This window comes from Apteryx mantelli, chromosome 2 (genome assembly GCF_036417845.1).
Source record: "Apteryx mantelli isolate bAptMan1 chromosome 2, bAptMan1.hap1, whole genome shotgun sequence".
NCBI lineage: Eukaryota > Metazoa > Chordata > Aves > Apterygiformes > Apterygidae > Apteryx > Apteryx mantelli.
In genome coordinates, this window is record NC_089979.1 from 93396761 (window position 1) to 93417519 (window position 20759).

At 42.7% G+C, this 20759-nt stretch overlaps 1 protein-coding gene across 1 annotated transcript in view; it reads left to right on the forward strand.

Moving 5' to 3' along the window:
* The window catches only part of TPPP (tubulin polymerization promoting protein), a 70795-nt gene that overhangs the window by 40952 nt on the left and 9084 nt on the right, over positions 1-20759 (forward strand). Inside the window, exon 3 of the mRNA XM_067291058.1 lies at positions 9081-9234. Within this exon, the coding sequence (XP_067147159.1) occupies positions 9081-9234 (154 nt within the window). The remainder of the gene's footprint in view (positions 1-9080; positions 9235-20759) is intronic.

Sequence of the window (20759 nt, forward strand, 5' to 3'; positions counted from 1 at the left end):
AATGTCAACGCAGTCAAAACATAGATACTGTATTGGAGGGACAGCAGTGAGCAAGGTGACTGGCTGCCAAAAGCTGGATGAGAGGGCTGGGTGTGAAGTTCACCTCTGATGTTCATTGGGTTAGGACTCTTTTTTTTTTTTTTCTCCAATTGTCATGTATTTATACAAATTAAGATTAATAACAGAAGTCCTGAAAAATAAAAAATTATCTGAAAGCTGTCCTTGAGAATTTTTTTCATTCATATACTCACCAGCAGTTTTCTGTGGTTTGCATGCTTGGGGTCAAATGCGCTCCCTCCTGCTTAGGGCTTGTTTGGCTGTGCTGCGCTGGCCGTATCCAGCATGTGACAGTACTGGAGCTGCCTTTCAGCAGTGTTTGTACTGAGCATATTTTCAGTGTATCTAGATTGGTCTCCTTTTTAAACAAACATTTTCACACTGCTGGGGAGAGAAGCAAAATAAATTTAGCTGCCGTTATGCATCTGTGACAGGGATGAGATTTGTCAGCTCATATGGACTTGTTGGTAAGCTCTAGAGAGATGCCTTATTTGTAGTTTCCACCTTTATTTCCCTGTGTTATGTAGGAACAAGGACATGTGCACTACTGAACTGGCAGAAAAAGTACAGGTGATATTGATGCTTTACCCTGTCCTTTCAGCTGCAATTCCTTTTGCCATAAGCCTCTGTCGGCAGGAAGAGCCTTTGTGGCTCTATCAGCTTCTTTAGCACTTTGAAAGGTAAAGTGCTATTTAAATGCTAAGTATTATTATAAGAAAGGGGTTTCTTAACACTAGCTTGTGTAAGCCAGTCACAGCCTAGGGCAGACTGGTAAATAAAATGTTAGCTATTGAAGACTGGTTGTAAATCTTCAGCCATCCCTGTATTAGTGGTATGGAGCAGACTTGATGAGCACCATGACGTCATCCGTGTGGATTTTCATGTTTTGGATGTGCTTGGCAGCGTCCGTGGCAGCTGCCAACTGTATCAGGCTGTTAGGTCTATGCAATTGCATGTGGTTTTCCAAGTTTTTGCTCGCTTCCCCTGTGGTCTGTGTGTGTGTTCCCAACCTGTCATTAATACAGCAGGAACCAAAGAGAACTGCAGATAAGCTGAACCCTCTGAAGAAGAAGAAGAACTGTGTCTGCAGAAGCCCGATTCTCAGGCTCTGTCTTCCTGCTGCAGCACTGGCCTGTGCTTGCCCATATTGTCCAAGACCTGCCTCCAGCCCCTCTTTTCTGTCCGTTTCCTGCACCTTTCTGCATCTGGACAAACTTCCTTGTTGCTGTCGCTCACCCAAGCCGCATCCCCTGAGGAATAACTTTGTCTGAGTGGTGCTGACAAGTAGTGCCAGACCTCCCAACGACAGGTTTTTGTGTTCCTGAACGATGTGGGCAGCAAGTTGCATGTCATGGCCTGGATTCTTTCCCAGTCTCTAGACAGCTCTCTGTGCATAACAGCAATGTGCCTGTGATAAATTTGATATCTTTGAGACTTGTCTATTGCTTTGTGCATGTGCAGTTACTCCATTCATTGTGTCGAGTCCAGAAAATCCACAATCAGGTCAATCCACAAATGTCTCTTTTCTTTGGATGCCACCAGTTAACAAGGAGACATTGAAGTGCTCCCAGACTGCCTGGTACTGCTGGGCAGCTGCTGAGTGCACATTTCTCGCTCTGTTTCCAAACTTGTTGGGCTCAGGTACATGCCTGGCATGGGAAACGCATTAGCAAACTCCTTTGGCATAAAGGACCTACCAGACCTACCTTTTGCCTGGACTTTCTTCTTTTCCTTGTCCTCCCTAAATCCCATTAATCTCTTTTATTCTCTTTAACTCATTCTGTTTTATTTCTTTTTTATTTTCCCCCTTTGGAAGCCTTTAGTGACTAAATGTTATTGCCAAGTTATTTTCTTTCTCCAGTCTCCCTCTTCATTCCCTTCCTAATTATATTTCTGATTGGCTCATGTGTTTTGGTTGGCTTTTTTTAACATCAGATTTTATTTTAATGGAAATGAATTTTCAATATGAATGAAGTACACAGGAAGGAAATGCTACAAAAATGAAGCCAAGAGGAGAAGAATGGTTAACTTCAAAATATAAAAGAAGAAAGTTTTCATGAGATGAACCTAAAATAATTCTTACAGCTATCACTCTGGTACAGAGAGAACATGGGCAATTTAAGTTCTGGTGCTGATAAGGGTCCACACCGTCAGTAAGGCTCCCATTGCTCCTGTGCTCTCCTGCCTGTGCTGCTCCGGTTGCTCTGCTCTCCTGCAGTGCTGGGGAAGCTGGTGGTGGCATTGCCCAGCAATCGTGGGGTAAACGAAGCCATTTGGTTTAGCTCCTTATGCCTGATTTGGCCAAGGTGCTGGAACCAGGCATGTTCATAGAGTAATTATGAAGGCCATCTGGATTTCTTGTTTGTTTGGTCCTAATCTTTCCCTCAAGGGAAGGGACTGTGGGTGAAGAGCCATGCCCTCGCAGGTACTCCTTCTTGCACTCCTGAAGCACTCCCTGCCTTATCCAAAGATCTCTGCTTGGAACTTTATGAACACAAGCTTCTTCCTAGGATCGTTTTGCCAAGGATATCTTCAGGGTGCCCTCCTTCCTTTCTTAAGGCTGTTTGCCAGTCATCTCCTGCTTACACCAACATCCAGGTGTCTGATTTCAGCATCCCAGCTCTGCCCCATTAATGGGGCAGGAGTTCCTGATGCAGGACAACACCTTGGGATCTGTTTTCTTTATTGATTACTGGCGCCTTTCTTTAGGGCTATTAGATAACGCAGTGCAATGAAAGAACCCAAAAGGGTTGTATTGCGCTATCTTTCCTTTTTTCCTCATTCTCTCTTCAGTTATATTTGTTAAACTTCTACTGACATCCCCACTTGTGGTTAGTCGTGCACTCTTCAGATTTTATCCAGGAAGTGTATTGTTCTCCTCATTTGGAAGTCTTCTGCATTTAATGTCTAACTTTTGGAGCTTCATTCTTGACCGAAGAAAGGCAAGAAATGGATCTGCACAGGATATGTCAATATTCCATTAGTGTTGTTGGGCTCCAGCGGCCCGGTTTATCTACCCAAGGATCCCACTTCAGTTTGGGACTACTGTTAGTTGTGGGGTTGATGGCCTGTGCAAATGCTGAGCTATTTACCCCCAAAAGAGCTGAAAGTGAAAGGAAAAAAACCCACCAAACTACCAGAAAGAAAAAAAGAAACTATGAGGCATGGTGTAATCTGCTTCTTGGTGAAACATGTTAATTTTGGGCTTTGTGCTGGTAATGTGCAGACATCCTTGGAAAAAGTAAAACAGCTGTTAGATGAGTGCCTGTGTTTTTCAGAGGCCAGTACAAACCTTTGTCGCTTCTAGGAAGTTGTCTGGTACCTTTTCGCAGCCATCTGGTACAATGCAAGTACTACTAAGCACTGCTGCTAATGTACGTTGTGTTCACAGAGTGCCTCAAGAAGGCCTGGCGTTTTAGCACAAGTAGTAAGAAAAGATGGCAGGTTAGTGCTGCTAAATGAACAGGAATCAGTACTTTGGGAAACAGTACAGTAACGATGATAGAGGTGCTGCTATTATTAAAGCTGTAAAGCAGAAAATTCTATTTGTATGAAAATGAAAAGTTTCAGTGGTAGCGAGTTCTCAGTCTGGCAGACTGCTCCTCAGAAATGAAAATTTCCAGACAGGTTAAGCAAGATCCAGCTGTTTTTTAAGTTAAGGAAAATAAATAAAATATGTTTAAGAAAAAAACATACTTCTCTCTCTCTGGGAAGAGGGTAAATATAGGGAGTACTCGGTCCTCATTGCTGTGATTCACATGAGAGAGTGCAGTCAAGTTTTAAGCAATTCCTGGGTGAACTGAGATGCCCAGTGGTGAAATTAGACTATGTAAACCTTACAAACAAAACTCCTTGTGCAAAAGTTTATGCAAAAACATGTTGAGCACCCTCCTCTAGTTGTGCTTTCTGCAGGCCATTGCCAGGCTTGCTGTACTTCTCAGAGCCAAGCTTGGGGGCAGAGGACTGCTCCCACTGCCGGGGAGCCCTGGCCAGTGCATGCTGCTGTCATCCTCCCTGACACCAGTGCCCCAGTGGGTAGGAGAGGAGGTGAATAGCAGGAGTAGAAATTGGGAGCTTTTCTGGCTGTGTTTGCATCTTCTTTCCCTTCTTCAATCTAAGAAAATTAAATGGAAAAGCGAGCGTTGGTAAAGGATGATTTTTGGGAGCTCAGAGGTTAAGATGGAAGACTCTTAAAGTGGAAGCTGTGTTACACAGAACTGCGCAAGGGCCACAGAGATGTACATTTCTAATACTGACAAAGGATTTTGTGTATGGGATACGTGGACTGTGTTTGTCTAGCTTCTCTCTTCTTTTCAGCTAAAATTGTGGAAAACCGTTAAAATTTGCTGTCAGAGATGATTTAAGGGTCCAGCTAGTATACAAGGATTAAGTTGCAAGAGTAAGCTTCCATGTTGCATTGTTCACATCGTGTGAACACCATGCCCTGTTAGTACGAATATTAGCAAATGAATACTGCAGCATTTCCAGTTACAGTCCAGTCTGGGCCAGTGCTTCATCCTTTACACTTTATGTTCAGTATGTTGATGTCCGAGCTCAAAACTGTGGCTTTTACATAGGTGAACTTGGGCTCCACAGAGCAAACTGAGGAATTAAAACTTCTGTTCAGAATCTCTCCACCTGTAGCAGGTGTGTGGAGAGCCCCATCAAAGAGGGGAGATGATGGAAAGCTTCCTAAAATTCTTCTGAATGTATTCAGTCTCTTCTCAAATGTAGGAACAGAAGCAAAATTTCTTGAGTGTATCATGAGTACACAGTTTCCTCCCCCCAAGGATGATGCATCAGAGTGGTTCTGCTTGTTGTAAGAAGCAGAGCTTAAATTAGAATGGCACATAAGAATGTATTTTTCCTAAATGTAAAGGTTCCTTCATGCCATAAGCAAGCACAGAGCTTTTAAAAATTGTATCATTAATGTCCATCTTACAGATATTTTGCTGTTTTCATTGAGGTAGCTACCCTTACTCTGTCTGTGTTTTTGTAAAAGCCTTTTTTTCCACCTCCCCTCTGTTGTTACCATTTTGTGTTTTGTCTTATTCCCTGGTCAGAGAGTTTTAATCTGCATTTCCACTATCTGATTTAGTCATTGTGTTTCTTTAGCTGTTCACGCATTCCTACTATTGTATTCCTCTTGGGGTTTTTTATACATATAATATATACAGTATTTTATCTTCTTCCTAGGTTTCCATTAACTCTCTGGAGCAGTAAGTCTAAGGGAAGAGTGCTAATAGCTGAGACATCATCCTTGGCATACTTAATTGGAGTCAGACCATTTGAACTTGTAACACTTGGAAAATGAAAGTTAATACATTTGTTTTGTTATTCCCATGGAAACAAGTTATTTATAATGAGCTTCTAAAAACAAGCTACAAACATACACAAAGAGGCTGATTCTTTGTAGCAGTTACTAAAGAGAAGTTTTTTTTTTTTTTCTTTTTAGTTTAACTTCATGACCTGGTGGGCTGGTGTCAGGAAATGGCTTCATCTTTAATGTGAACACGGCATTAAGAAAAATGGCAGGAATAAGCGGAGGGCGTATCTGCCTTGCATAGCATGCAGTGTTTGTATTTTACCTGCTTGGTCTGTTGGTTGCTCCACGTTGAGCCCGTGAGTGCACAGGCAGAGCAGAAGGCCGGCCTGTGCTGTGCTGCGGGGCAGCCGCAAGGAGGGCAGCTGCTGGAGGGATTGCGAGAGCTGCCGCCAGGCACCAGCAGGATAGCAGCATCACTACATGGTGAGTCAGGTACTCTGCTACCTGGCATACAGTCCACAAGTGCCCACAGATGTTGGGAGCTGAGTGCTATGTTCCTGTAGCTTTCCAATGTTATAGTTAGTCTTGCTGTGAGACTTGATATTCATTGTAGTTGTAGAATTTTTTAGTGAATTATGCTACTTTTCAAATGACTTTGGTAATATTGTAATACAGAAGGAAGTTTTTGGAGTGTAGAAAAGGTTAATGTATTTCAGAAGGAAAGCTGTTTCATTTGGGGTATTTATATTTGGAGTATATCTCCAAAAATTCCTTTCATCCCCAGTCCTGTTTCCCTTGTCACTCCAATGACTGGTGTTTGCTGGTGTAGAATAGCATCATGGCAGCATGATGCATGTTTCTTTTTTCTGTTGGCTGCAGCAGCAATACTACATTGCTTTATGTGCATACATAATCCAGTTTGTGGTTGTACCTTAAGTTGGACAGGAAAAAAATGTCTTTCCCTTTTCCCACATCAGTGTGGCAGGGAACAGATCAAATCTGAGAGGTGGGAATGGCCATGTCTCTGACCAGAAAGAGATGTTCTTTTTCTCTCTTGCCATCCTTAATATGTATTTTTCTTTCAATACAGAAAAAAAAAATGTTTTGATCTTTTACCTGATAAATGCAGGAGTAAGAATTCTATGTATGTTAAAAAAGAAGAAAAAAGGGGGGGGGGGAGAAAAAGGCAAAGCAAAAAAAGAAGCTAAGCCTGAATGTAAAGCCTTTGGAAAGGAGTCAGCATGAACTACCACAGGTTTTGCTAGTTCTCTGTGGTCATTCCCATTCCCACTGGGATCCTGACTGATGCTCCAAGCTAAACAGTAGCAAACCTGATTGGAGGCTTCCAAGTAGCCTGTTTCCTACCTGAAATTGCATTTGAAAGGTCTGTGTGTCAGACTTGGCTGCGAGTCTCTAATGACCAAGGGTCTTGGTGGGGCCTTATGCTAAAGTTCTGCAGTGATTGCCAGTGCAGGCTGCTTCTTTTTTTTGTTTGTTTTTTTGTTTTTAATGAGAAGCAAAACAAAATGCAGTTCTGATCTCTTGAGTTAGGTAAAAGTCTTCAAGTGTGCTTCATCCAAAGAGGGATGTTAATCCTATTAATGAGAGTCCTGGACAAATTCCAAGTAGTTAATTGCAGTATGTTTCATGTGTCTCTAATTAATGAATTATTGGATTATATTCTTCATTTCTGCTGTCACTGTAGTCTTCTACTAGCTAATTCCATGAGCTATTCCAGCACATGCTTCACCTAAAGCAGGCAAGTAGTTGCAAGCAGCAAAGTTTGGTTAAAAAAACAAATAAAGTTTATTTCTGTCTAAAATTGGGAATGTGAAGGGTATAGGAATTTGCTACATGTTGGGCTGTCTTGGAGTAAAAGATAATGCAAATGAACCATATAAAAAGTGTTACATTAGTGCTGAGTTTTCTTATGAATAACCAATTTCACTATGGTATAAAAAACTGGGATTTGCTCCCTAATTGTTGCTATCTAAAAGTGAGAAATCTTACTTGCCTGTTTTGCTAGTGGAGGCAGGACAGGGTGATTTGACTCCTGAAGGTGTGTGAGATAGGAGCTGAAGAGAGGTGGATGAGTTGCTCTTTGTGGCCCTTGGTTAGTAAAGTCAAATGAGATTTCCATGCATAGTTTTTCCAGCCTGATCTCTCTGTTGCCAGTGCACACTTTCTCTGTCCTTGCAGTCTATCGTTTATTCCTGTATAAACAGCTGTCACTGGTGAAAGGACTGGTCTGGGTTTTTTTGCTAATTTGCTTGAGACACACTCTAAATTGGCATAAAAAGAAATGCTTAGGCTGCAAACAAAACTGATGTAGTAGCATGTTTCCCAGCAACATGGACCCTCAAATATTTCTTTGACTTTGAGAGTTTCCTAATGTCGTAAGCAATTGAAAACATCTTTTGCTATTAAAGATGGTACTATTTAAGGCTACAGCAGCGTAAATATCAGAACATCTTTTTGAAACATTTCTATCTGATCTGCTAAATTTTAGTTTAAAACATATGGCAAATCTTTTCTTCTAAGCATCAGGGAATGTGTAATTTAACAAACAAAAAAACGTGTGTTTTGTGTTTGATATAATTCATAGCAACCAAAATAAATTATACATACATATATATAGTGTATGTGTGTGTATTTATGGTGCGGCAATCTCACTGCTGCTGTGGCCTTGTACCTCAATTTTAAAATGAGGAACACTGAAAATAGTTTAATATTGGGTAAAAGAAAGGAACTGTGTGCTCTGCTACATTCTCTCCTGTCTAAAGTGAATATTTTTAAATGCTAGAAAACAGACTTGCATGAATCTCCTTTTGGCTAAACACATCTTTGCAATAAATATTGAGTTTATTTGTAAGTGCTTTATCAGTTGAGCCCGCTGGCCTGACAGGTGTAAAACCTCTGCAGGAGTGACTGTAAATAGAGGTGGTTTGTAAACTGTTGATTCCCACTCTGCTTCCCAGGCTTCCCACTGTGCACTGCTATAGCAAAAGCTTCTCCACTGGAAGTAAACATAACCTATCCATCAGTGTGGGAACAGGGGCTTCCTATTAGTTTTGAAAGGACAAAGAAGTCTTCAGATCTGAATTTTTGGGGCTTTTATGATTTTATCAGATTGTTAAACTGTGTTTTTCAAAAACCTGTGAATGTTTTATGAAGGCAATGGTCTAAGGAGGAAATGGCTATTGAATTTAAATTTATCATTTAAAATTTACCGGTGTTCAGCAAAGGAGGAGGAATTTCAAATTTTAGTGACTTTTTTTAATGATTTGCTTTATCCAACAGGATTGTTCCTTAATTTACTTATGAACACATGAATAAAGTGACCTACAAATTGTATGTCATAACTAGTTATTCAAAGAGGAATAAAAACTGTTCAGTAACTAAACTCACCTAAGTTGCTTCAATTCCTGTCTTTTACGCCTGCAGGCTTCACAGGTAATCAGTGCGGTGAGCCTGTGGGGCTGTGATGAGCTGCAGGTCTTCTCATAGCAGGCCAGTTCCCTCTCATTCCCCTGTCCTTAGTGAAGATGGAGAAATAAAGTTTCTAAAGCACTGCCCGAGTGATGTGCATAAGGAATGCAATGTCCCTGGGAGCTGTTTTATTTGGCACCCCAAATAGGCTCAGCGGCTCTTCCTTTTCTGTTATGGGTTTCCATTGTAAACTGAAAGCGCTCTGCTATTCTTGGAATGGTTGTTGTGCTCTCTTGTCATTTCTTTCAATTTCTGTGTGTTTCATCAGGGGAAAGTCTTCCAGAACTATCACTTTTGAGCAATTTAAGGAAGCTCTTCAGGAACTCTCCAAGAAGCGGTTTAAAGACAAGAGCGATGAGGAAGCAGTTCAAGAAATACATAAACTAATTGAAGGCAAAGTCCCAATTATATCTGGAGTAACGGTATGTTACTGTTTTCATGGCTGGAATGTTTTAACTGTTGTCCACCTTCTGTCCCCATGTTGCTGTGCTTACCTGTTTCCTTTTGCAAACCCCAAGTCAAAGCAGTGTGTCTTGGGGGGCCTGGAAGAAATGCCTGTGCTGAACTAGAAGTGGAAGCAAAGCTTATGCAGCCCCTGGAGTACTGCACTGCTGTGCAATCCTGTGCAACGCTGTCATTGCTTCTGCTAGGAACCCACCAAGGTCATCAGAGCCATCAAAGGAGCGCTTTCGCATGCGGTCAAAACACAGAAAGTTCATGAAGAGAGGTGTATGCAAATCAAAAAGAGTAGGGGAGGGGAATTTAAATTTAGAAGCTCTAAGACTTTGGTGTAAAGTACCCAAAGACTAAAGTAAAGACAACTTAAAATACATCTAATACCCCATGTGGACCCCAGAACATCAGGAAAAAATACCAGTTTTCTGTGGTCTGGTGTTTGGTTTTGGTTTGTTCCATGTCTGATGGAACTGTAATATTGTTCATTTTTGTTTTTAATATTGACAGGGTGTCATTAAACTTTATATATGGAAAAGAAATTTTATAAAGCATAGTGTAGATAGGTTTGATTTATTTTATTCCTTGGTTGTCTTTTTAAAAGCTCGGGTTGGGCAATCTTTTGCTCTGTAATTCAGGAGATGCTGGAGTGTGTACCATGAAGTTGAATGGTCCTGTCAATTCAGTTCATCTGCTTAAAATTTGCTGTCTCCCTGAATTTAAACGTAGAGCTGTGAATGAAAATTTGCTTGTACGTAATCTTTCCAGAATTTGGTTCTGCACAAATGAACAGTGGAAATGTCAACTGGAGACATCTCTTCTGAGTTGTGCAATTTGTCAGATTTTTACAAGATTTGACTCTGCTACTCTGTGCTCCCATTTGGAACAAGTGGTAGTTTTGATACAGAGCATTTTTTTTTTCTCCTTCACTTATTTTAGTGAGTTTGAATAACTTGTTCATCCATCCAGGGATTCTCCCTTTGACTTGTGCATATTCATTTTGGCCTGACTCCAGACTCCTTTTCCTTTTCGATATTTCAGCAGTCAGTTGCTGAAATGATTGATCAGTGGCTGCTAAGAGAAGCACAGGCTCTTTGTAGATGAATGACAAGGTGCTGAGAGGGCTTTGTGAATGCAGGCTAGTGTTATGTAAGTGCTAAGTATCTATAGAAGTGCACCAGCAGCAGGGGGAGAGGAAGGGAGGAGGAATATGCGCCAGCAGTCTGAGTCTTGCCTGTAGTCTGCAGTGAATCTTCAAGCTCATGAACAGTCCTGAGGAGGGGTGGAGATGAAATGAAGTTTCCAAAAATGGAGGGAGCTCTTAAATGTGAAGAAATGGTGCAAGTCACAGTATTCTCTCCTGCCCACTGGCAAGGAAAGGGGCAGGAGGCAGGGCTTAAATGCATTCATGCAGGCAGATTGCAGGCTGAAGTGCAGGGGAAAAAAGCAAATAATATTTTGGGTTTATCATGCTAATTTAGTTCCTGGATGGTAAAAATGACCTTAACACTTGGATATTACAGGCATCAAAGTAAAAAACAGAAACAAAAATTAAAAAAACCAGCAACCCAGTAATGCAGATATGAAATCTATATACATACTCACAGATTTGTCTTACAAAAAGTATTCTAATGATTTGTTTGCTTTGGGAAGCCTATGAACTGAAAATTTTAATTTGGACAGTCACTGCTTTCTACATGATTAGGCAGAGTTATATGAAGCTTTTCTTAAGCTCTTCTAGGATAAGTCAGTCATTCTGTGTAGTACGTGCCTTGCTCTGTATAGCTCTCTCCTGTAGGTCACATAGGTGTGGGTCAGGTTTCAGCCAGAAAGTTTTACTGAGATTACTGACACACTAATATGTCTGGACGGGAGTGGAGAGCATGATGAAGTGAGACTTGTGGATAAGTAGGCTTTAGCAATATTTGGAGGTTTTCGTACCTTATCTTCTTATGTGTGGTCTTGGCTGGACTCTGTTGGGAGGGGATATGTCTATGCTGAATGACTGCTTGGGGAAGCCACTGCTTTAGCATGATGGTCTGAAAGTCTTTATTTTGACATAAGGCAGTGAAGACTATAGAGTATGCTGTGATAAAAGATTTTATCTTTCTCTTTTTTTTTCTTCTTCTTCTTCTTCAGAATTTTGTGGAAATACAAAAAACACTGCTTGTGTTTGAAGTGATTGAGAAGGCTCAGCAGCCAGACACTGAGACTGAGTAAAATTTTGGGCTCATTTCTTATCTGCAATGGAAGGTGTATGGTTGCCTTGGGTACACAGGAAGAAAAACAACATGCAAGGAATGGGGGTTAATTAAGCCATAGCTTTAGGAGCTCATGTGGGAATGATCTGGCTGTAGAATATACAGTGCAAGTCATGTTTCTTTGGCAGTCATTTCCTCATATTTAAGGACTACAATCAGACATCTAAACCTGGTCTCAGCCCTTTTAGTTGCCCTCACTCCAACATAAAGGAGCCGCAGGACTGAGTTTCTCTCTTTCCCTGTATCAAATGCTGTAACTGTGTACCCTGCACCTCCTGTGGAAAGATATTCACTTTGGACATTTGCTGCTTCTTAAAATGAAACCATTTGAATGTCAGTGTATATGCAGCAGGATTCTTGACACCGAATTGTAGAATAATTTAGGTTGGAAGGGACCTGGGATCATCTCATTCAACCTCCTGCTTCAAAGACTGGTGCCAACACCCTTGGCCCATCAGAGGCCTTGACCCAGACGGAACTCCAGAGGAAGGATCCCACTCTGTCCAGGTTTTGTGCTGTGGAGAGCACCTGCTACCTCTGGAGCTGGGGGCAATAGTGGCCTCTTCTGTGGGAGATGTTGTCTGGTCAAGACGCTGAGGTGCCAGGTGAAGGTGGAAGAGGTCAGCAGGCTGTGCACCATCAGGGAAGGTGAAGAGGGGACTGACATGATATTTGTGGAAAGTTCAAGCCACGCAAGGCAAGGAAGGAGCGACAGCTGGAGACCATAGCAAAGGGATTCTGTCAAGATGGAAAAGGCTGGAAGCTTGTAACTTCTGGCAGCCGGAAGGAGTTGGAGATCTGCTCCACCTGCAGATCTGCAGCTTCAGAATCTGTGGGTACTGGTGAGGACAAAAAAGAACTGTCAGGGATTCACTGGAGCCAGCTGAGCCTGAACCTAGTGCCCACAAAAAGGGGAAAGGGCAAGTGAGAGTTACTGGAGACTCCATCCTGCAGAGGACCTATCTTCTGACCTGACCTGATGTCTCAGAAGGTTTGTGGCTTGCCAGGTGGCAGGATCTGGGATGTTGCAGACACACTGCCAAGGTTTGTCCAGCCCTCTAACATGGACCCCTTGCTGCTCTTCCTTGTGGGTGTCAATAGTACCAACAACCATTCCAGAGGTAACCTGGAGTGACTATAGAGCTCTGGGATGAGGGTGAAGGACATGGAGGCCCAGGCCATGTCCTCTCAGTCTTTCGAGTGAGGAGGAAAGGCTTGAGTAGAAATGGACTCATCCAGCAGGTCAACACCTGTCTGTATGGCTTGTGTTGCAGGCAGGGCTTTGGCTTCTATGACCGTGGGACCCTCTTTGAGGAGCTGCTGAGGAGGGATGGGATACATCTAACAAGGTGCTGCAAAAGTGTCTTTGCAAACTAGGGTTGCTAACCTAGTGAGGAGGGCTTTAAACTAGGGATGGAAGGTGGAGGGTTACCATAACTCAAAGAGAACAAAGGGCATAAAGTGCAGAGCAGATGTGCCTGGGTAATAGCTTGAGAGCAGAGGATCTCACTCTTCCTCTGTAAATGGAGGACAGCTTGGGACCCATCTCAAATGCTTGTACCCAAATGCACATAACATGGGGAACAAGCAGGAGGAATTAGAAGACTGTGCATGTTGCAGAACTATGACCTCGTAGGGATTACAGAGACGTGGTGGGATAGCTCTCCTGACTGGAGTGCTGCAGTGGACGGATGCAGGTTCTCCAGGAAAGACAGGGTGGGAAGGCAGTGTAGAAGGGTTGCACTCTATGCAAAGGCATAGCTTGAATGTATGGAGTTTTGCCTTGGGGCAGGTAATGAACCAGTAGAGAGCTTGTAGGTAAGGAGCAGAGGACAGACCAGCACAGGTCATGTTGTAGCAGGTACCTAATACAGACCTGGTACCCAGCAGCTGGGCAAAGCCTCACAATCCCAGGCCTTGGTACTCATGGGTGACTTTAACCATCCCAAAATCTGCTGGACAGTCAAAGTGGCTGGGAGTAGACAATTCAGAAGACAATTTCTTGATGAAGATGATGGCTGAATCAACTAGATGAGATGCTCTGTTGGACATGCTATTCATAAACAAAAGGAAGAACTGGTTAAAGAGGTGAAGGCTGAGGGCAACCAGGAGACTGTAGAGTTCAAGATCCTGAGAGGAGTGAGCAAGGCAAACAGCAGAATTACAACCCTGGAGTTGAGAAGAGCAGAGTTTGGCTTGTTCAGGGTCCCCTGCTTGGCAGGATCCCCTGGGAAACTGCCCTGGAGGGCAAAGGAGCCCGGGAGAGCTGGTTGGTAATCCAAGACAGCCGCCTCAGAGCACAAGAACAGTCCACTGCAATGTACAGAAAGTCGAGCAAGCATGGCAGCAGGCCAGCCTGGATGAACCTGGGGCTTCTGGCTGAGCTCCAGTGCACAAAGAAAGTAGCCAGAAGGTGGGAGCAGGGAGAGGCTGCATGGGAGGAGTGTTGCCCGCGCATGACGGAGCGGAGTTAGGTAAGCCAATGTTCATCTGGAGCTGAGAGTAGCAAGTCTTGAGGTGAAGAAGAACAAGGAAGGTTTCTGTAAGTACCTTGGTAGCAAAAGGAAGGCTATGGAGAGCGTGGTCCCCTTGGTCAGTGGGGCAGGGGGCCTAGTGAGAAGGGACATGGAAAAGGCTGAGATATTTTGCCTCTTTTTTTTCCTAGCAGGACTTGCCCTCAGGGCTCCCAGGTCCCCGAGCCTGCTAGCAGAGTCTGTCCCACGAGTAAAGCAGTACCCACAGTAGGGGAAGACAGAGTTAGGGCTCACTTAAGCCATTTAGACGTACACGAACCCATGGGACCAGAGAAGATGCATCCAAGTGTGCTGAAGGAGCTGGCCAACAGCATCTTCCAAAGGTCATGGCAGTTGGAGGAAAAATGACTGATGACTGGAAGAAGGCAACCATCACCTTCATCTTCAAGAAGGGCAAAGAGGGAGGATCCAGGCCAGTCAGCATAACCTCAGTTGCTGGGAAGGCTGTGAAGCGAATTGTCTTGGAAGCCATTTCTGAACACACGAAGGACAAGAAGGTGGTTTGGAGCAGCCAGCATGGATTTCCCACGGGCAAGTCATGCCTGAGCGACTTCATTACTTTCTCTGATGAAGTGACTGGCCCTGTAGACAAGGGGTGGTAGGCAGTGGATGTAGTTAGTATACCTTGCCTTTAGCAAGCCTTGGAGCTAGTCTCCCATAGTCTCCTTATTGCCAAATTGGTGAGATTTGGGCTGCCTAAGTAGACCCTAAGACAGGTGGAAAATGAGCTGGACTGCTGTGCTTGGAGTTGCGATCAGTGGTGCAAAGTCCAGCTGGCAGCCAGTAAGTAGAGGCGTCTCTTGGGGATCAGTAGTGGGACCAGTACAATTGAATGTCTTCCTTAATGACCTGGAAGATGGGACGGAGTGCTCTCTCAGCAAGTTTGCAGATGACAGCAACCTGAGGGGGAATAGTCTGGAGGACGGTGGCTGCTATTCGGAGGGAGCTGTACAGGCTGGAAAAAGGGGCTGACAGGAACCTCATGAAGTTCAACCAAAGAAACTGCAGAGTCTTGGATCTGGGATGGGATAACCCTACAGGCTGGTGTCTGACTGTCTAGGAAGCAGCTCTGTCCCAAAGGACCTGGGAATTGCGGAGGACAAGAAGTTGAATGTGAGTTAGCAGTGTGCCCTTGCAGCAAGGAAGGCCAATGCAGCAGGTCCATGGATGTGATCTTTCCCTTCTCTTTGGCAGTTGTGAGACCACATCCAAGTACTGTGTCCAGTCTGGGGCTCCCCAGTGCCAGAAAGGTCTTGACATACTGCAGCAAGGTGCAAGGCCACCAGGACACTCAGGAGGCTGGAGCATGTGACGTGCAGGGAGAAGAGGCTGGAGAAGAGAAGGCTGGCGAAGAGAAGGCGAAGGGGAGACCTTATTGCTGCCCCCAGCTACCTGCCCGGAAGACATGAGGAAGATGGAGCCAGACTGTTCTTGGAAGTGCAGAGCGATCGGATGGGAGACAACAGACCGAAGTTGGCACATGAGTGATTCAGATGAGATGTAAGGATTTGTTGTAGTTGTTTGGGTTTTTTCCCTGTGAGTTGTCAAATACTGGAAGAAGTTGCGGAGAGAGGTTGTAGAATCTCTGTCCTTGGAGGCGTTCAAGGCTTGCCTGGAGAAGTCCCTGAGCACCCTGCTTTGAGACCTGCCCTGAGCAGGGGTTTACCCTGGGTACAGACTCATATGCAAAGGTTCCTGCCAACCTTAATTGTTATGTGATTTTTGTAATTCTAAGTTTTGAAAGTCTTCTTGGGTGGAGAATCCCTACTCTCTCTGAGCAACCTGCTCCTGTGCTTAGCCAGCCTCAGGGGTGAAGAATTTTTTCACTTATGTCTAGTTGGATTTTCCCATGTCCCAACTTGTGTTCACTGGTTTGTGGTTTTTTGCTATGCACTTCTGAACTGGCTTTGTCTTCTCTGTAACCCCTCTTTTGGTATAAGATTTACCTCCCCCCTTTGTCTTCTCTTCTGAGGCTGAACAGGTCCCCTTCCCTCAGCCTCTCTTTGTATGTCCTGTGCTCTGGGCTCCTGAATACCTTAGCGGCCCTTCTCTGAACACACTGACAAAAAGGGAAAAAATATTGAACCACTAACAAAAAATACATTATCATTTTAAATTAGCAAATTAGGATGACCTAAAGAAAATTCTTTCTTACCTCTCCTAGCTTCTTCAGAAACTGTAGCCTCTTCTGATCTTCTCAGTGAGGTTTTGGTGTGAGAGAAGGATTGTTTGTAAGAGAGGGATGTACATACCTTTCCTGACCCATGAGAGCCATTGCCACCAGCGCACAGGTTGTGTAACCACCTCTTTGGTTTGGAGTCCCACAGTGAACAACCATTTAATTATGTGAAGCTCCCTGTCTTTGAGATTTGGGGGAGCAAATTGGTCCAGCAAAATATCTGTGAAAAATACAAGCTTGGTGAATGAACAGGTGTTTGGGCAGAGATCTCCTCTTTTGGGGGAGGCAAAGACCCTGAAATTACAGCTGCTAGCTTGTGTTAATGAAGATAACTGAGTGAAGGGAAGAATGGGCAGTCCTGGAGACAGAGCAATCCTGATACTTTGGACAGTGCACTTGATTGGTTCATTTGGTGTTTGAAAATCTATTCATATATTCATTATTTCAGCTTTACAGCTACTGCTTTTTTGTTTATTCCATATACTGTGACTCCTGTGATGCTGATAGCATTCTGACCCATCCTGGGCTGAAGGAGCACATGATGTGGGATTACTGTTTTTGTTGCTCTGGATTTGTGATGTTCATTGTGCTGGGGCTTTCCATTTTGTTTTACTGTTTTTCAGGATGAAAAACAGATTTTTTTTCCCCGCTGTGGTGTTAATTGCCTTTATTTGGAACTTTGTTTCCCCCCCCCCCCCATCAGAGCTTAAAGCTTTCAATTAGTAGATATGAATGCCAAAGATCTGAACCATACTCCCAGCTGTCTGCTAAATAAGTGATCCTTTTTTTTTAAGGTATGTGAAAGGGGTGCTGAACTATAGAGCTGTTTTATCACATTTCAACCATTTGCTGTATTGCTGTTGCATTGGGAACAGGTTTGACTCCAGCAGATAAAGAATGGGTTATAAAAGAACACTTTCATGTTAGTCCTAGCATTAATCTCCTCCTGAGGAAGTAACAGCATTACAAAATAGAAACCTGGATAAAGTAGTGGATGGCAAAAGTCTCTAGCCAGATGACTAGTAAACTCAAGTTAAGAAGTACCATAGGAAATTAGTGTAAAAAACCTCAGTGCAGGACCTTATAGAAGAGGAAGGTGAAATTTATTTATGAAATCTCTAAGTCAGTCAGTTTTCACCTACATGTATCCATTTTCTCATAGACTTCATTCACTCACCCTCTTGCACCCAAGCACCAAGATTTGTGTGCAAAAGTGGTCTGGCCAGGATCACCTAGGTGGGACACAGAGGACAACAGGTGCTGACTATCGAGTCCTCACTATGTCTCCTAGGATCTTCATGATTTACACTGAGAAACTAGTTTTTTGGATAGATGTTTTATATAGGCTTTAAGAGTCAATAGTTGTTACAGTTTCATCCTTTGCTTTAGCATCTTGCTTAGTTCAGTTGCCATAAATTGTAGGCCAGGTTGCTGTGCAGCCTCTGCTTTCCTGTGTTGGTTTGAAATATCTCTGTTTTTCCTGGTAGATCAACAGGAAAAGGAAAGGCACGTGTGGTGTGCTGCAACCTTGTCACTACAGTCTTCTTGTTAGGATGCAGGGTCTCTTGCTGATAAGTCATCTGTGTTGTGGTCTTATCAGAGTGCGGGCCTTCTGGTCTAGACATAAACAACACATTCCTCAATTTTGCCACTGGGAATGCTGTCCTGGGAACAGTGTCCTGAGAACATCCTTTGTTACAACACAGGCCATTCTGTTAATCCTTGTTTTGCTCTTTCTGCTGTTGTTTTCATACCCATGCATTTACATTCAGGTTGCATTCATACATGTCTTAGTACTTTTGCTACCAATCCCTACTGTACCAAAATTCTTATTTACCTTCACTGTAATTTGGATATGGAGGTGAATTTCATACTGATCATGCCACCCCTTTTTAAACAAATGGATCTTTGCCCTTCTTTTTCCAACCAGTTGAATTAGATTTACCATTACAACTTATCAAAATAGCAGTCTGTCCTGCAAATGAATTTGCTAAAGGAAAAGGAAGCCCACTCGAGTTCCTGAGACTTTTCTCTGCGTGTGAGAATGCAGAGTGTATGCACACTTACAGAAACCTGATGTTCTTAATACGTATGTTAAGAACAAAGAAGAAGTGGTGTGCTAATAGTCAAGAACATGCTTTCAGTAAGAAACATCCTATGTCCTTTTGGAGAGAGGAGGATCTAGTTGTAATCAAGCATAAAGAACTTTCCCCATATGTACTTTGTCCTACAGTCAGCCTTTGCTAGTACACTTCTGCAGCTGTTGTGACCTATTGAGGTTTTAAAATGAAAATGAAATGGAGAACCCCTGTATTTATACAAGTTAGGTGAGACACCTACAGTGCCCACTGCTGTAGATGCTTTGTCCAAACTGCATGTCCTTGGCTGTTGGAAGATGCTCTTGTTCAGTCAAGCAGTCTGACAGCTTGTCTTCGTGTAGCAGCTGAGTTGTTCTTGATGAACACTGCATAATATGAAACACTACACAGTATGAAAGCTTCTTCCAATTGGTTTGTGCCAGAATTTTTGTTAAAGGTACAAGCCCCCATGTTTCCCTTCACTTGCCAAACAAAATAGTAGTTCACAATTAAGAGTTAATACAGCATGGAGTTACTAGTGCCTGTGCCCAAAGTGAAATGAATAGTTGTGCTGGGCCTTGTCTCCCTGGAGGTGTGTGACCTGTACTCTTGCATGGAGGAGTGATTTTTTTTTTCCTGAGATCTCAGAGCAATGTCAGGTGGCCAGATGATCTGTTAGTTCTGTTATGTGACTTTGTGTACAACCTGTTTGATTTACTAATGCTCTGAAGAACAGACAGAATAAGTTCCTGGTTGGGCACCAGGCCAGGAGTTTACTCTGCTGCTTATGATGTCTCAGTTTATACATTCTTACTGTGTTTTTGTTTTATCTAGCTGGGCTGCTAACACAATTGCTGATCAAAGGGTGTATTTTTAAAATTAGTTCTGCTGTGATTACAGGTTTCCTGGTTATAAGGTGCTAGTAAGCCAAAGTGGACAAGAAAAATGCATGTTTTTATTAAGAAGGACTGCTACTTCCTAGACATCATCTTCATTTCTGTTTTTCAGTCTAGAAAAATAACACTGCAGAGCAAAAGGTTCCCAAAGGACTTTCCGCAATGTTATTTTGAGAAATGAAGGCTCCAACAGTCATGTTCTTCCAGCTAGTAACCAAATCCTTGCCCATGAATTGCTTTCCCCTCAAGACCCAGCCTGAAGGCAAAATTGCAGAACTTCTTATTGTATGTAGCATGTTTTGGGCTTGTTTGGAGGGAGAGGAGGAGAAGCTTATAACTTGGGAGTCTCATTAAGTAGTTATGTACGTGGATCGAAAAATCCCTTCAGAAGAGCCTTTATTTAAATGGTGCAAAGGACATGTGGCTTCCATGGTGGATAAGTGTCAATTATAGAGCTCATTACTAGTTTTGGTCTAATTGAATCCAAGCATGTTGTTCCTTTTGGTACAGATGCAAGCATCTTTTCAAGGTCTCTGACCTTTTAATGTCCGGCATTAAAACACGTTCAAGCTATGTTGTCATATGGAAGAATTACTTGCCAATTGTTTATACAATGTGTTATTTTGAAAACCTGTTTGTTAGATCTGGTTAATGAGCATTTCTCATTTGGGATGAGGATAGGTAGAGGGGGAATGAGGTTTTTGATGAAGGACAAGTTTACCAAAGCATTTACTTTGGCACAAGGAGAACAGTGGCACTTTGGTCTCCAAAATACACGCTAAAATAGGGTGATGCATGTAAGAAAGAGAACCAAATTTTACTAGTCTTTGTTCATCTTAAGACCATTTCCACTACAATATAAAAATCTTTTATGTGTTTTTCTTTGTCCTTTAGTGCCCTTTCTCTTCAGATTTTAAAATGTAAATTAAAAAATATCAAAGAGACTGCTCCCAGTCCAAGCACACAAGTTAGTGTACTCCTATATTGTTCTGTGAAGTGTATTTTTCATTCTGTTTGTGTAGTCAAATTTTCTTTGTCTCACTTATAGCAAAACCTTGATTTTGAGTAGCCTGCTATGACTTAGTGAAACAATGTAGGAGAAAGTCTTGGCTTTGCACAGACTGCTAATTTGCTAACACTGAAAATAACTTTCAGTCCAGCTAGTTTGTAACTTCTCTCATGACTCCTAGATTTTAGAATAAATTTCAGTCTCTTAAAGCAAGGAATTCTAGATGTATTGGTTTGTTTGTTCTGTATTAGTGGAGCCTGGCTTTTATGCTTGGATGAGTTAAGAGGTTTTGAACATGTCTGTTCCCTGTGGCTTCTTCATATCTTTGAAAGTTAGAACTCGATTATTGATCTGAAATATTTGATACTGAAAATCTCTTCTAAACTTTTTTGATGTAACTTGCACCATTTTGTTCTTGGCTATATAATGATCATTGTCATTGCATGTAATGGTAAGAAACGAGCATTTCTTGTTTCTTCTTGCTGGAACTGAGTAGACATTTACATGCTCTCCATCAGCAGCAAAGATTTAAATTGT